The sequence below is a fragment of the Protobothrops mucrosquamatus genome, unplaced genomic scaffold (genome assembly GCF_001527695.2).
Source record: "Protobothrops mucrosquamatus isolate PMUCROS unplaced genomic scaffold, P.Mucros_1.0 scaffold325, whole genome shotgun sequence".
Classification (NCBI taxonomy): Eukaryota; Metazoa; Chordata; class Lepidosauria; order Squamata; family Viperidae; genus Protobothrops; species Protobothrops mucrosquamatus.
This window is the reverse complement of record NW_015386664.1, coordinates 269983-287497: the sequence shown is the minus strand read 5'-3', so window position 1 is coordinate 287497 and position 17515 is coordinate 269983. Positions and strand designations below refer to the sequence as shown.

Sequence of the window (17515 nt, the reverse complement as noted above, 5' to 3'; positions counted from 1 at the left end):
AATAGATTAGTTTATAATGGGTAGTTTTATATAAACTTGGGAAGATGAATGTTTAATCCGGTAATCAGTTCTGGGAAGTCCGGGGGGGTTAGGTGGGGATGGGGGTGGGAGGAGTATAGGAATAGAATTATTAGTATTGACTTAAGGGGAAGTAGGATATATTAAAATAATAATAGATTAGTTATATGTATAACTGAGTTAATTATATTGAAATAATTTGAATTGTATAAATATGATTTTGTTTTGATTAATTGATGGCCTTGCCACCATGTAAAATAAAACCAATAAAAATTTTGTTGAAAAAAAAAAAAAAAAAAAAAAGAAATGCACTGTCTCCAGTGATTATCAAATAAAAGTAACTCAGGAGTGCCAGTAATTTAGAATTGTAAACTTTGTGTTTAGAGACATCTGCAGTTATTTAGCAAAAAGTCATGACAACTCTAACAGTAATTCCTTTCATTTCATTAAAAAAAACAACCACTTTTATATTTTGTCCCAATCAACATTTCTAATTAAATTCTGAGCTTTTAGGCCTGCTGTGATGATTTTCTGCTATGCTGACTTTGATTATAAATAAGGCTTGGTTTGTGTGTGTGTGCATTGCTAAAGTTCATCCCCACATTTTGTTAAGCCATATTAAACCATTTGGTTTTGGTTTAGCATATTGCATGATTACTATTTACTCAAAAAGCTATGACTAACCAAACCACAGATTATTACATCCTAGGAAACCCAGACAGTATGTGAGACATAAACGCCACGGATGAGGCAAACGTGTTTACCTCAGTTGATGTGGATTGCTCTTTGCTCTTCCTTATGCTATTTCATCCTTAATTCTGCAACAGTGACAGGCTGATTGACTTAAGTCAGCTGTGGGTTTTTAAAGGAAACTTACTTTGTTCTAGAAAATCAGCTATGTGGAAACAATTCTGATAGGACAAAGGCCAGAAGGAAATGAAATAGCCTTCACTACTACATCTCCACTGAATATCTTTGCTGGGGGGGGAGGAAAAGAAGAGGAGGAACAAGAGGAGGAAGAATAGTAATCAGGAGATTTGTCACATTGCCATGTAACACTCTGGCCCTTTGGATTTCAAATGAACTATAAAGCATTGCAGAACATTTTATTAGTCTTCTCCCAATTTTGGTTAATTTTCTTCTGTCTGAAAAAAATATCTTAAACATTTATTCAGCAAAAGATTATACATATTACTCATAACTCGGCAAAGAGACCAAGACATTGTGTATAGTCAAATTAATTTCATACCATTAATGCTCAAGAAAGATCATATCTGCTCTTTTATAAGAAGTCTGGTCTTTCTACTTAACCCTCTGCAGGCATAAACTTCTTTTCCCCCAAAAGAAGAGTGGAACGGAATGAGCAAGATGGCATCCTTTTGTACTTGCTGCAGAGAAGGCCTCAACGAGAAATCAATTTATTAATAAAAAGGCAAACCTCCAAATTGTCCAAAACAGACAGTGTTTTTTTTTCATGAAATTATATTTTCTATGAAGACGTTTTTATTAAAGTTTGTGTTAAGGGTGAAATGGGAAGCCATGCTGTGAAAATGGATAGACTTCCATTGTACAATATTCACAAATGGCTATAAAGGCTGACTCCCACATGAAGCTATCCTTTTTTTCTGCATAGGCTGAGATTAATGCCCAGGTATCATTCATCAGGATGATTAATGTATTTATTAGCTTTAAAACAAATGTCATCCAGAGGTACTTTATTGATACTTAAATAAAAAACTATAAATTTGTACTTAAAGGCTACTGCACAAACATACATGAAACAAAGTCTAGTTAAAAAGCAATAGCTAGACTTCTTAAAATAATAATAACAGCAAATGGCCATCTTTTTTAGGCAGCTTGAGCAAAAGAAAAACATTGATGTGAGTAGCAGTGAGGTATGCCTTAGGAATTATACTTTTGAATTATTGATTACAGAACTGCTTAAAACCAACAATACATTTAAAAACCCTCTCTTTTGAGCTCTTGTATGATGGGTAGTACCACAGACAATGAGTAATATCTTCCACATATTTGCTGTACGATAAACAGAGACATTTTTCTAGTGGTATATTAAAACACTGTCTTGCTTCAAGAAGAAAGAGCACGGTGTGAGATCTGGAAAAACTGTGATCAACTGATACTGTATATACGATTGAGAATAGAAAATCGGTTTAGATTTTTGCAGAAAGATCATTCATCCTCTTCTTCTCCAAACCATATATTAAATGGTTTGTTGCATTTAAACGAATAAGCATACCCTCAAAACTAACTTTAGACTTCTGGGGGGGGGGGGTTTCCCCAAAGATGTACATTTCTTAGGGTACTGTAAAAGACAGATAGGGTAAACAGAGTCTACATTCCATGTGACATTAAGAAGATCTTCAAAGGCTGCAACACTAAACTGAACATCTGTAAAATAAATGACCATAATGTTTTGACTAGAAAACAAGTTGAAAACAAGAGAAAACAAATATATCACTTTGGGTACAATTCTCTATCTCAAAATGATTTCAGAAAGTATGTTTGATAATGTTCCACTTTAGTTTTTAATCAAGTGTGGCAAGGATACATTACATCATATTCCACTATTTTGTATATTAAGCTTACTCTTTGACAGTGTCAGATCCTCGCAAGGACTTAGTGTTAACATATGCCTTTGCTGTTTACACTCTTGCTCCTAATATATGTGGTGGTTATTTAGGAATAGAACAACAGGCAATGGAGATTCTTGTCATCATTGGAAAAGTGATTCACCCCCTTACAGCTTAAACAATGATAAATAATTTTATTTGACCATGAAAAGACAAGGGAGAAAAATGTTCTTTTCATTTTTACTTCTATTTTTCTTTTTCACAGGGTATTGCTTTTTGATCACTATACCTGAAGTCATGGTTGCTTTGCACAGGATGCATGAATTTGTCTTTTGCGTGTTATATGTGATGCATGTGAATGGTCTTTTTGTAAATATGCTGGCAATCAAAGCACATAAAATCTATTGGCAGAGAAATCACTCAGATTTTTAGTTAAAACATTCAAAATTCTGTTTTGTTTACCTAATATGTATACACTAGTCTGCTTTCTCTAATCCCATAATCTTAGAAATAAATTCTATCCCCCCCCCTCCAAAAAAACCCTACTACATGGGTTTGCAATTTAAATCAATTCTTGCTCTTTTACTTTATACCTTCACCTGGAAGTATTCTGAAACTCCCTTGTGTTAATAATTATTACTACTATGTGAACAAAATGGAATAGAATGCTTCTGAGAAGGTGACTGAGTATATATTTAACAATATAAAATGTAACCACTGCCAATTTTGAACAACAAATCACAGGTTCCTTAGTAGATAGAAAATGTAAGTTCCAAGAACTAGTCATTACAATAATATAAACATTTCTATATTTCATTGAAATGAGAAAATAGGTTCATTCACATATAGAAACTGTATGTTCAAACATGGGAGAACTTTATCCTGTGTAGGCTAAGACCAGTCTTGAATTTAATCAGAACATCAGAGTATATATATGTATTTCTCACATGCCATCTAAAGTCTAATAGTGTAGGAACTGTCACTTTCAACTTCTCCCTTCCTCCAATCTTTGTAGTAGTTTGTCTGATGAAAAGATTTGAAGATCTTTAAACTTGATATATTTGTCTGATCACTGGAAAGTTAGTTTAATTTTTAAAATTCCTCTAAAAGGATATTTGGATTCTTTTTCCCTAAGACCAATAAAACCCAGTTTGCTTTTTCTAGGAAATTAAAAACTCATCATGTTGTTATGTGATATTATGTAGAGGAAAATGGAGAATGTCTTTGTTCTAATGAGCCTCATAAATTGGTCACTGCAAGGTCCTCCAGCTGGCTAGATGAGTGGGTGAGTAGGTAGGCAGAGCTGACTCACTTCTACCCTCCCAGGTGTTAATGAGAATCACAGCAGTGCCCTTCCTGCAGCTGCTACGGACTAAAGGAGATAAATTACAATTCTAAATTGTTTACACTTTCAAAGGGCACTTAAAAGGGCTTCCCACAAGGGATCAAAATGCCCTTTCCCACAAAGCATATCACGAATAATATGACCCTATTAACCCCTCAAATTCTAGGGCTCTAAGCAATGGAGAAGATGTTACTTAGATAGCATCAAACAGAACTAAAGGGACTTCAACTTCCCTAAATTCTTAAGAAGTTCAAACTATTTCTTCCACCAATACTAAGTGACATCAGTTGAAAGTTCAGGGAAAGTACTTGTAGATAACTGTGATTTACAAAGTACTTTCATTATATAATGCAATCCACTTTTGAGTAGTTTGTTGCCAAAATTCTGCACTCCTAACACGTTACACACATATTCTGATGCTCAAAGGGAGTGATGGAGTGACTTCCAACTCCATAGCCTACAGTATATGAAAAAGACTTCTGAGTGGTTATCTTATTTTCCAGTGGGAACACCTCCAGCAGCAGACTAAGTACACTTAATGTTCTTCTATCCTTATCCATGTCAATACTTTGTAGATTTCTTCCCTGAAAAGGAAAATCTTAACAAAAGTTATCATTGCGGCAACTCAAATTGAGAAGTGGAAAGAGAGGGTTTTACTTTTCACACCCCTCACAAAAAGGAAGAATAAACTTAAGGCTTATGTTATAACCTTGGATTTTTGAATTGCACAAATAATCTTTTGAATTGCACCTTTTAAACAAATAATCTTGTCATAGTCAATTACAGTCTGGTACCATTGCTTTCATATATTAACGCAAAGCATTACTTGAAAACTGAATGTAATGCAAAATATAACACCATAATTACTGGTTAGCAATAGTACATTAGAACATACCATGTCAAATCTGGGGCCAGTATGTCATACAGTAAGTTACTGATTCATTTTCAAGTAGTTATTAAAATCTTAGATTTAACTATAGAATAAAATTTAATAAAAAAAAACACTTGCTTTACATAAACCTGTCTAACCATTAAGATTGTTCTTTGAGAGTGTGGTCTGTATCCTCTTGTTATCTGAAATTAGGTAATGGTTACTATTTCTGATGCTTTGATGTTACTACTGAAATTAGTAATGGTTACTATTTCTGATGCTTTGTCTTTGTGTTTGTTTTTCAGAAAGGCTTGCTTGAATCATCTTTATTTTCGTTTTGGAACCAAGTGAAATAGCCAGAATTTTTAAAGTTGTTGTTTGCTTTCTTCATGCTGGAGTTTTAACTATTGGCACAGTATCTTATGGTATTTTAATTGCAGTGTAGACAGTATACTCTATTCCATCCTCAGACCAAGGTCCAAATAATGCTTAATTAAAGTTTAGATACATAAATATGTATTTCCCCAAACATAATTGTTATTTTCAAATAGCATGTTTTTTGTTGGTTAAGCTAATCATGACTTCCTAAATTGTCCAATTTTCTGGCTTTGCGCAATCTACTGAACTATGCACTAACCACATGGATTGTGTTTGCACAATCCTTGAAGCTAAAATCTCACTTAATGTGCAAAAACATTCAATAAGTAAGAAATGGTTTTCTTCAAATTAAAGCCCAGGCCTTCCATACATATTTTCTGTGCTCTATATTTTAACTAAATGAGTCAAATGATTTATCTTTAAACACACACCACCCACCCACCCACCCACACACACACACACACACACACACAGAGAGAGAGGGGGGGGGAGGTATTAAACCTTAAATAACCTTGTCTTGCATAATTTTTCTGGGCCTCAGGATTCTAATGGCTCAGGAAGATGTCCAAAATATTTCTTTCACTTCGTTACCATGAAATGATCTCATAGGATAGAACTAATACAAACTAGTGTCAAGGGGCCGGTTTTCTCAATCCTTATTTGCTGTCCTTTTAAATTACAAATGCCTTATGCCTCTGGCTGTGACCGCTGAATTAGTTTTCCTAAACTTGAGCCCAACCACAGACTTGGGAAGTGTTACAAGCATCTGCTTCAGAAGAGACTTTAAGTGTTTTCAGCAGTAAAACACCCAAGTAGGACATTCTTCATCAGGAGTAGATTAAAATGTCAGCAAACCTGGTATCTCATTCTGAAAAGCAAGTCTTCCTACCCCAGAAGTGCTTTTCAATATATTTCCTAGGAACTAAACTCCTTCAAATATTTTATTTATATGTATGTTTGTAGCAAATATATATTTCTAAGGGGAAAAAAATATGAGGAAGATTAAAGCCTACCTGAGGGGCCTAGTAACAGGATGCAAAAAACCATTTGTCCTAGTGGTTAATGTATAAGCCTGGAAATGGGGAGACCATGAGTTCTAGTCCTGCCTCGGGTATGAAGCCATCTGGGTGACCTAAGACCAGTCATTCTCCCTTAGCCTAGGAAAGTGGCAATGGCAAACCACTTGGGAAGAGCCTTGCCAAGAAAACATGCAGGGATTGGTCCAGGTAATTGACCTATTCTCCAAAGCGCCTGAGGGCAGGACAAGAAGGTGGAAGTTTATGCTCCATGGAAGAGATTGGGCAACCATTTATTCAGAACTGTATAAGGTCTCCTTATTTGGACAGGAAGTTGGACTAGAAGACCTCCAAGGTTGCTTCCAGCCCTATAAATCTATGTCTATGTTTATGTCACCAGGAGTCAAGACTGATTTTAAGGCACAAAAAAACCCCCAGATGTTTATCTTTACACATTGTTTTGATATAAGCATTATTTATATATTACCTAAAATGCAGCTGTTAATTCATTGTTCCAAACACCTTAATAGCCACGATACCATGGGTACGATATTACATAATTTAGCTTGTAATACAAAAGTAAGCAGATAACACCGGGGAACACAATCCTTTTCAAACTGAAGCCCGCACAAGCTTTATTAGTAAGCTTGTACTCAAAAATGTGAGCAGAAGAACAAGATTTATTTTTAATAAGATGAAATAGAATCAGTGTGATTATTCCTCATGTATTTAACTATTTCTTCTTCATATTCATTATTAGCAATAATGGAAGATACTTTGTACAAAAGGATGGGGGAGGCGGTGTTGTTCCTCTTCCACCTTGTAGTACCGTTCCACAGAGTATCTCAGCTGGGCTATCTAGGCAGCCACAGGAATTGTCCTTAGCGAGAAGAATTCGCCAATCTATGTACTATGTGAGTGGTGAGAGGAAAGATAAGAAGCGGAGAGACAAAATTGCTCAGAATGTGATTAAATTATTAAATTATTAAATAAATACAGTAGGCAACTAGGAATCTGTCTCTTCTTTCTGTCTCTCTCTGTTTCTTATCTTTTCTTTCCCAACTCCCATTTTCTCTTTTCTTCCTCTCCAGCAACAACCTTGAGCATTTATAAGTTTCCTTTCCCAGAAACAACCACACTCCGCTCTGATGTAGAGAGGACTGGAAAGCTTATGAAACAATAAATATCCTTAAGGTGTCACAATACATTCTAATGTTTTTGCTGCATGAGACCTAATAGAAATAAAAATAATTTCAGTAAAGCACGAAATTACCCCACTCTGCAGGTTGAATTGTATTTATTCTCTAAGCGCAAATGTCTTTGCGATAGATGGTCAATATTTTGTTGTTTTATTATTATGGGTATTGTGAGCAAGTCAAAATGCAATTTTTTAGAAAACAAATTAGGTGATCATGATTTTATAGAATAATTGGAATTTTGCAGATGCTGCAGATAACTTGAAAACAAACAGCCCCCACTATCTATCAAACCCAAATTCAGTTGTTACAAATAAATGAAATATCAGGGTCTTGACATTGCAGGGCATTTGAGTCGGTCAGTGTCTTTCTCATCCCAAACCACCTCACAGGGTTGTTGTTGTTGTTGTGGAGAAAATAGGAGGAGGAACGAATATTATGTATATTTTCTGCCTTGTGTTACTTACTTACGAGGTAATAAAGGCAGGATAAAAAAAATCTAATAAACAAAATGGTAAAGAAATTCATTCGCCAGCCTGTGGAATTGATGAGACAAAACTAGACCTATGTTAAAGGGGGTAGAGAGAAGAGATAATTTAGAGAAAGAGAATGGCACATGGAGAAATGTTACCCCAACTCTACTCTCCCGGTCCCGGTCCAAGAGCTTCCCCCTGCCATCAAATTTTAAAAAGAAAACAAGAACATTTTTTTTCAGATTATTAAACATTCATATCAAACTAAGCTTCAGGAATGTTGGGGCCTACCCAAGACTTTCCAGTGCTTAAAATGAAAAAAAGTTCCCCAGCAGTAAAACTTTACTAATTGGCCATCTGCTGCCTTCAACATTTGTACTTCTCTCCGCTTAATGATAGGGTTGGCCTGGAAGCACTTAAACAAAAAATCTGGAGTTAAACTAGTAGAATGGAACTTTCTACTCTGCTGTCTTTTCTGAGGGTCCCCAAACATCCAAGGCCTATTCACAGTGATTAATTCACTTAAGGGAGGAGAAAATAATCCGTGAGGTTATTATTTATATTTTTGAGGTGCCATTGACTTAATGTGCTTGGAGTTTTGCAATCATTGCAAGTAATATCAAAAATGTATCAGAATCTAAACTAAGTCAGTAAAAATAATATGTGCTCAAGCTATGAACTTTATTTCCTTACCCTAAATCTAGAGCAAGACTTATGCAAAGTGACAGCACCATTCTAGTCTGATTTAATTTACCTCTTTTCGGGCTTGAACACTATTTTTCTGAAGTATCAGATGAAAACTCAGCGAAGAGCTTCTTTTAGTTCACCCAGCTATGCTTTCAGCGTAGTGAAGCCCATTTTTTTCACTGCCATAAATATTTCATTATTATTGTTTCTGTCCTCTGATGACAGATGACAGATTGACAATACCTTCCAGGCAATTTTTAAGGATATCCAAGAGATATGTTTCAGACTGTCCTGTCCTTATTCTGAAGTTTATGGTGTCACTACTATGCCCTGATGACCTCCATCTCTCCAGTTGATCACATAGTGTGGTCTTCATCTCATCCCTGGCCCATAAATGAAAAGGGCGTAAAATATTGTGAAGAGTAAAAGTATCCTTTTCACCCTTGGGGTGACAACTTTCACATCACAGCTTCAAGATATACGTATAATTTGTGATATTTTTCCATTTATGTCAGTGTGATCAAAGGTGCATTTTGGGTAACATGGGCATGTTATCCCCACACACAACACACACTGAGACAGTTTTGAAACCAACTTCTTTGTAGGTTTCTTACAAAACAGAAGAGAGGTAGGCACACTACCACTGCTTTATTGGGGGAAGAAAAGGGGGCGCATTTATGCAATTCCATGTTAGCGTAACCTGAACATACAGATTGCAGTGGCCTTACTTTGCTTTGTTACAGTTTCCAGAAAATAATGGGGAACGCTAAACTCACACATAAAAACACATATGTTCCAGTTTCCTTATAAATGACAGGTTCAATCATACGCCCCTTCAAAAAAAAAAAAAGACAGGACTGTCTAGAAGCTAGTCAATTTGAGAAACTCTCTGCAGAAATGTTTTCCTGTGTGATAGCTTACTTCAGTTCATTTTAACTTGAAGGATCTCTATGCAGGATGTATGTAGGGCTGTCAAATCTGCCTAAAGTGAGGATCCCAGGTAGAGCTCTGAAGTCAACCTTGCTTTGCTCACAGTACAGCACTCCAGTGCTGAATGCCTTCTTCCCTGGCTGATGAGGTGCTGAAAGGAGAGGACTGCCAATCCAGAAGAGACAAGCCTTATCTGCAAATGAATGACATCTCACAGATCAGGACAATGTCATTTGGCAGGATAGAGATTAGCAACAGGGACCACAGATTTTGTGTCAGCCTGGTTTTGTGCAAAGACCAATGGATGGGACTTTAATATAAAAGGGCCCTATGCTATTCTAAAAGAGGATATTATAAGTCTGGATACTAACTTTTCCCAAATTCCAGTTCATGCACAACACTATTAAACAGGGAGCATAGTACATTGTCACCTAGATTTCTTTTTTGGCTATCAATTTATCTGTTCCAAGTGGAAGGAAAATGAATACAGGGTATATGTTTGTGTACGTGTATGTTCCTTTCACATAACATATAATTAAGCTATGGAATTCACTATATTACAAATAAAGTAATTATCACCACCCTGAAAGTTTGTCTATGGAGTAAAATTACCTGTGGTAACCCTAACCCTAACTCTGACTTTCCATCTAGGAGCTCGTTACATTGACTACGCATTGCACTATTCCTCCTGTTTAACTCCAGAATGAAAACCCTGTGAGATAGATGGTTAAGAGACAATGGCTGATTCAACTGAACTTCCATAGCTGAAACTTAAGCCTGAACTCAATCTCTGTCCCACAACTAGTACTACTAACATACTAGTCAATATTTAAGAGATGAATTGCTACTATGCTCATGTCCTGCTTAGAAATCTGGATTAAAAGCACCTTTACTTGGATTCATTGCAACTGTTACTGTTACTGTCACTGTCCCTGAAATATAGGGAAAGAATGGAGGGGAAAAAAGATTCAGGAAAGTCAGATATCCCTATGATTATTCCAATTCAAGAAATCAAAAAAGGATTGTGACAATCTAGACACATGATTAGCATTCTGCCTTGGTTGTGCTGCAATGGAGGAGGCAGATAAACCCTGTCTACACAATCAGGACAGGGTTAGTTAGGATTCAACAGATTCAAGGGCAGCAAACAGATTCCAATGGCAAACAACACATTAGAGACAGGGAGCCACAACACTGCGCCCTCACACATCAAAACCACCTTAGCAGAGAAATGGCCCTTCTTCTTCTTCTTCTCTCTCTCTCTCTCTCTCTCTCTCTCACACACACACACACACACACACACACACACACATGTGATGCCCAGAAAATATACAGCTATGAGTGTGTGTGTGTGTGTGTGTGTGTGTGTGTGTGAGAGAGAGAGAGAGAGAGAGAGAGAGAGAGAGAGAGAGAGAGAGAGAGAGAGAGAGAGAGAGAGAGAGAGAGAGAGAGAGAGGGAGAGAGAGAGAGACCCAACAACTCCTATGCACCTAGATTTAGAATTTATTTCCTGGGACTGAAAATTGAAAGAATTGGATAATTTGATTCAAATTACGATTATTCTCTCCTTCTGTGATCTTTACAGAACAAAACAGAGGAGAAAAATGGTATGTTTAATGATGTGTTTTAATAAGTTAAAAAACTACTCTAGGAAGAGAGAGAGAAGCACATTTATTAGTTTGACACATATTTTAGTGATAACCTCTTGACTGAATTGTACTTCTTTAATTTATAATCCCAAGTGCCCATGCCTATACTGTATTATGGCAGTAACAGCACTTAATTCTTAATAATAACCTTAAGATTGCATTATTACTTATTTTCAGAAAAGGCAACCTCGGTTTCAGTAAAACTTTCAGCTGGATAGTAAATAAGTTGCAACTTTTTAGACATTTGCTAGGAAATTCCCAACGTGTCCTTCCAACCAAAGTTATTTGGGTATTCCACAAACATTTTTATTCACAGTTTGGAAGCAAATGCTGTTGGAATATATGACTTTTTAAAAAAAATACAGACTATACTGTACTGTGCAGACTGCAATAAAAGTATCTTCTACATTCACACAGGTTACATACTGACAGAAGGTGAAGAAGTAAACCAGCACAATTTTTCAAAATAAGCAGCCGCTTTCCTCTTTCTAACGCTTTTGTAGATTTTTAAGGTGAAGTAACACCACAAGTTTAAATATTCCCCATTCCCACTACATATCTGCTGGCAAAATGGTGTTCTCTCAGCTTAGTTGTTGGCTTGCAAACGTTTCATTACCCAACTAGGTTAACACCCACCGATTGGATAAGTCTTAGTTGCTTTGATCCTGACCGGTTCTGGAATCTCCCTGAAAGCTGCTCAGATCTGTCCTTCTCTCTCGTCAGTTACCAGTTGCCCTTAGCGAAGACTAAAAAACCGCAAGATCAATAGTGGTGTTGTTGTTTTTTTAATTTCCCTGATTCAAACCACCAGCACCACAAGCAGCATCTGCGGGTAGAGTGCAACACACTCCAGGTTCCCTCAAGAACAAAGCCCCTCCCCTAAGTACTACCGCGCGGAATTAGCTTCCACAATCTCCTCTACTCCGCGTCCAAAAGAAAAAAGAAGATGGGATTTGAGGCATTATTAGACCGCCCTTGCCGGCGAGCGGTTTCTGCTCCGCTGCGCCCTCCGACCCAAATCCAATTCCTATTTTGCAGCCGGAAAAGAGGATCGATCGAAGTAAGCTCTGCCTACTTTGCCTGGTCGCTCAGCATCCAGGGAAGCGGGGAAAAGACTGGTCGGCTTTTGGGGGGGGGGGGCAGTCATCTGTTTGTAAATGTGTCTCTCTCTCTCCTCGCCTTCCCCCTGTTAAATTACACCCACAAATCCTCCCTTGCTAATTTTAATTGGCTTCTGCCCTCTAACCCGGCCTACCTCTTGGGGAAGTTTTGCCAACTTGCTTGTGTTTGGAGGACTCAACGGTCAGCTTTCTCATCGGGGAAAAAAAAAAATCCCTGCAGAATCTGGGGCAGCGAAAAGGCGAACGCCTTAAAACCGGGCCCCTTTATGGGAAACCTGCCCCCAAGGCTGGGGAGTCTCTCCGGGCACGTGCCAAGCGCGTTCCACTTTCTAGCGACACAGCAGCAGCCCCTTAACGGGGCCCGGAAGGCCCACGCGGGACTCTTGTCAAGCTTAGCCCTGGGCAGGACTTGCTTTGAAGGATCCCGTTCAGATCGGGAGACCTGCAGCTCAGGACTACAGATTTAGTTGCGCAGAGCTAACTAACCCAAACCTCGATTGTAAGGATTATAATTCCAAACGTGAAACATAGCTCTAAACCAGGGGGTAGGCAACCTTGGCTCTTTTATGACTCGTGGACTTCAACTCCCAGAATTCCTGAGCCAGCCGTGCTGGCTCAGGAATTCTGGGAGTTGAAGTCCACGAGTCATAAAAGAGCCAAGGTTGCCTACCCCTGCTCTAAACAAAAGAAATGGAAAGTGCGTGCAAACACGCCCCCACCCCCACCCTCCCACTCCCAGCCTAAATCAAAGCAGAGCCCTTGCTGAGACAGGGACTGCAGCCCTTCGGTACCACCCCACCCCTGACCTCCGCCGAGGGCCTCACACCAAGCCTGCAAACTGGCCGGGACTTCCCTGAAATCGGCAGCCGAGGGGTCCCGTCGACAGACCGGGCGATCGGGTGAAATCCCCTCCCTCCCTCCTTCCCTCCCTGGTGCAGAAGATGCGCTGGGCCAGCAAAGGCGGAGGACCGGTTCCTCGCGCGAGGTCCGGGACCCGCCGGGCCGCGCGAGGCGCCCGGGCCGCGTGTCACTCACCGACGCACTCGTTGGCTTCGCGAGCGGTGGCCCTCTGCCAAGGCCTGTCGTAGTGGAAAGGCTTGCAGCGGTCGCACTCGGGCCCGGCCGTGTTGTGCTTGCAGTCGCAGACCAGGTGGTCGTCGCGGTCGCGGACGCAGCGGGAGGCGTGCCCGTTGCACTTGCAGCGGCCGCCCACCTGCAGGTCGGAGACGGCGTAGTAGTAGGAGTCGCGGGCCAGCTCGGAGTCGTCCTCGTTCTCGTCGCCGAAGGTGTGGAGGCGGCTGAAGACCACCTTGATGTCGGTGGCCGTCACCCAGTCCTGCAGGACGGGCGAGTTGTCGAAGTCGTGGGCCGAGGGCCGGCCGTCGAGGGTGCTGAAGGCGATGAGGCCGCCGCTCAGGGGCCGCATGTCGGTGTGCGAGTCGGTGCAGATGGCCTCCTGCTCGTTCTGCTTGGTGATGGCGGCGCGGTTGGGCTTGTTGTACATCTTTCGGCACTGGGTGGAGTAGAACTGGAAGGGCACCCAGCTCTTGCCGCCGTCCATGGACTTGGCGATGGCCATGGACTCCGGCCGGGGCGAGCAGAACTGCAGGCTGACGTAGGTCACCTCGAACTTCTTGCCCAGCGCCAGCGCCAGCGTCACGTTGAGCGGGTGCTGCACGAAGCTCTCCGACTGCCAGCAGGTCAGGTTGTGCGGGTTGTTGAGGTCGGTCAGGTAGGAGGCCGGGTGGGCGCGCTTGGGGTCGGCGGCGTCGCACGGGTGGCAGGCGCGGCTCCGCTCCTCGCCCTTCTCGGCCAGGGCGCAGTAGCGCGCCGGGGGGCGGCCGCAGGTGCTCGACACCTTGACCTCCTTGCCGAAGGCGGCGTTGACGAAGTCCGGGATGCAGCGCCGCGGCTGCCCGTTTTCGTCGTAGCAGGGATCCGGCTGCGGGGCCGTCTGCACGGCGAACATGTTCAAGCCGTAGCCGCCGCCGCCGCCGCGCACCCCCTCCGCCAGGCAGGCCACCGCCGCCAGGGCCACCAGGGCCTCCCAGCCCGCCGGGGACATCCTGCCGGCCAGCCTGCCTGCCTTGCCTCCCTGGTGGGCGCTGAGGGGAGGGAGCCTGTGGAGAGAAAGGAGAGAGCGCGGGTCAGCTCCCGAGCGCCGGACACCCCCCCCCCCGGCCTTTGCGCCTGGACTCCCCCCGGCCAGAACCGCGGGGTTGGGGCGCAGACCTCCCGGCCTGTCCCCGCGCCCGCTGAGGCGTGAGTGGCGGACTGCTGGGGCTCGTCCGTCCGTCCGGGGTGGGGGACACACAAAGAGGGTGTAACCCTGTCCGCGGGCGGAAAAGGAGCCTCAGAGGAAGAGCGGCCCAGCGAGTCCGGGAGCCGCTTGACTGACAGTCCGCCTCGGTTGAAAAGGCCGCTTTGAGAAAGTAGTAGGGCCCAGTCACCCCAGTAGGGCTTCCTCTCTGCTAAATCGTTCCCCCCCCCCCTTGTGCCAAGTCAGCGTCAGCCTGCCACGCATCCCAGTGGGATTCCGAATCTGGTGGTGGCGTTTGCGAAACCAGACTCGGATGGATTCGCACAAACTACCTAGCCCCAATCTGTACTCGGGTTCAGGGCACGGGGGAGGGGGGAAACCTGGCCCAGGAGTTCAGGGCAAGGACTTGGGACCTTCTCAATTTCAGAGCCACCGTTGCTCTCTGTCATAAGGCGACGCATAAACGCACAAATAAATGAAGTATGAAGTATGAAGCAAGGTTCAATTAACCAAGGATCAGCGAGCCTCGTGGGTTCGCCTATCTCGCTAAGTCAAAATGTGATTTGGGTCACCCAGGACTTAAACACTGTTAAGTGTGAACCGGGGCCTTAGAACAGGTTAGACCAACAGGGGTTAACATCTAAAGGCTTAGCCCGCTGGAGAAACCCTCTCCACTCGATCTTTGGAAGGACTCCGAAGGGCACCCAGCAGCATTTTTTGCCCAGTGGAGATTTATTGTCCTCGGATCAATTTAGACCTCCTTTTTTGTAGGTAACTGCTTTCTCAGGAGAATGAGAAAGGTAGGACAACCATTTCGACCTACCGAGGGAGCTTGACACCCTCATCCTCCTGACTTTCGGGGACATATGATGCCTCTCCCCCTGCGCGGAAGTCTCCATCGGGCACCAGGTAAAGCGCACACATTCCCTCAGCTTTTCTCTCGCGCAATCGGTTTTGAGAGGGCAGTCTTGGATTTCCACGGGCGAAATTGTAGTTACAAAATCCCTTTCAGGGAGATAAAGGTCGAATGGAGCGGATCCACAGACTTTCTACTTCTGCTGGCTCGAAAATACCATCTGAAGGACTCCCAGGGCCTTGGGTCTTAGCTTGTCCAGCACCCTTGGGCTTAGACCAGGGATCCTCAACCTTGGCAACTTTAAGACTTGTGGACTTCAACTCCCAGAATTCCTCAGCCCTGGGAATTGAAGTCCACAAGTCTTAAAGTTGCCAAGGTTGAGGACCCCTGGCTTAGACTCAGTCAATGCTTATGAGGGGGCCATGGAGTCCCTTTTCTTTTACCTTCCTTGCCCCGGAGAGCCTGCTTTTGAAATTGAGTCCCCTGTTTCTCTGAGGACCGACTGATCCCCAAGATCACAGCAATGTAGGAAGCTGCGCAGCTGAAACTGGTGGTTCTCCTTGCCTATACACCCAGCCACACATTTTCCAGTTACATTTAAGTCTGGTGGAGGGGGAGAGGGTGGGACAACGCAGGGCTTCAGTGTGTCGCAACTATCCAGGCAGTTGGGTAGTATTAAGTATGAAGCAAGGTTCAATTAACCAAGGATCAGCGAGGCTCGTGGGTTCGCCTATCTCGCTAAGTCAAAATGTGATTTGGGTCGCCCAGGACTTAAACGCTGTTAAGTGTGAACCGGGGCCTTAGAACAGGTTAGACCAACAGGGGTTAACATCTAAAGGCTTAGCCCGCTGGAGAAACCCCCTCCTCGTGAGTAATGGGAAACATTTTCTTAGCGGAGCGCTCGGGATATTGCACCGCAGAGGAGAAACCCGTTTCTCTTTCCCCAGAAAGCCCTCCTCCGAAGGGGTTCCTTCTGCTTCCCTCCGCGAAGAAACGGCCTTCAGAGCGCAGCCTGAGCACGCCCCCAAGTTTTCTGCTGGGGATCGGTCCCGAGTTGGCGCGACCAGGGCAAGAACGCAAGACTTGGGCTCCCAATTCACGCTGGGGAGGCGGCGATTACCTGCCACCCGCAAGATCTGCCACCGACGGAAGAAAGGCGAGGACGGGGCGAGGAAGCTAAATTTCATTTCTCCCCCCCCCTCCCTCCCTCCCCCAGCCCCGCACAATCAGTTCAGTCCGGCCCCCGCAAACCCTGCCAGTCAAACAAGCGCCGGTCCAAAGCCCCTCGGGCGGTGGGTTCGCTTTCCCAACGAACGCAGGTGGGACCAGACAGGAGAACGCTGCACGGTTCGAAAGAACACCCCCCCCCCGCGAGCCCGACAGGGAGACGTTTGCGAAACTCGCGGCTGTCCCGCGGGGAGCCCTGGCCGGCGGGACCGCTCGGGGCGGGGGGGGGGGCTCTTGTTGCTTCCTCGGCCGGGGAAAGAGCCCGCGCGGCCCCAGAAGGCGGCCGGAGAAGTCGGGAGGCGGCGAGAAGTGCTCGGTCCCTCCTTTGGCAGGCAGCGTCGTCCCGCCTCGGGCGGGCAAGCCAGACACCCGCTCTCTTCGGGGGGGGGGGAGCGGTCAGCTGGCCTCCCCACCCCGGAGCCCGCCCTGAGCTGCCCCCCGGGAGCAAAGGAGCTGCTGCTCGCTGGATAGCTGCCTGCCTCCCGGGGCTCCTTCCCGAGCTACCTTGGCCGCAGCCGGTCGCTGGCTTCCTCCGCGGGGGGACGCGGGCAGGCGCCGCTGCAGGCGAGCTGGAGCCTCTCAGGGGTCTCGGTCGGTGCCCATCGTGCTGTCCCAGCGAGCGGCCAGGCTGGGCGGATGTCGGGCGCGTGTGAGGCTGCAAAGTCGGGCCGGAGTTGAGGTCATCCCGGAGGAGTGACACCCCGTGGGCTCGCGCGGGGGAAGAGAAAACGGCATCCACTGGCGGGGGTGGCAGCTCTCGCGACGGACGGAGGGGGCGGGGGGCGGGGGGGGGGGGGGGGGGGGGGGGGGGGGGGGGGGGGGGGGGGGGGGGGGGGGAGGGAGGGAGGGAGGGAGCCAGAAGGGGCGGCCCCGGGCACTCGTGCACTTGCGAAAGGG

General features: G+C 44.3%; 1 protein-coding gene across 1 annotated transcript in view; it reads right to left on the bottom strand.

The window, feature by feature from the left end:
- Positions 1-14340, bottom strand: part of NTN1 (netrin 1) — a 117264-nt gene extending 102924 nt beyond the window's left edge. The window contains exon 1 of the mRNA XM_015815199.1: positions 13311-14340. Coding sequence (XP_015670685.1) covers positions 13311-14340 — 1030 coding nt within the window. The remainder of the gene's footprint in view (positions 1-13310) is intronic.
- Between the last annotated feature and the right edge of the window lie 3175 nt (positions 14341-17515).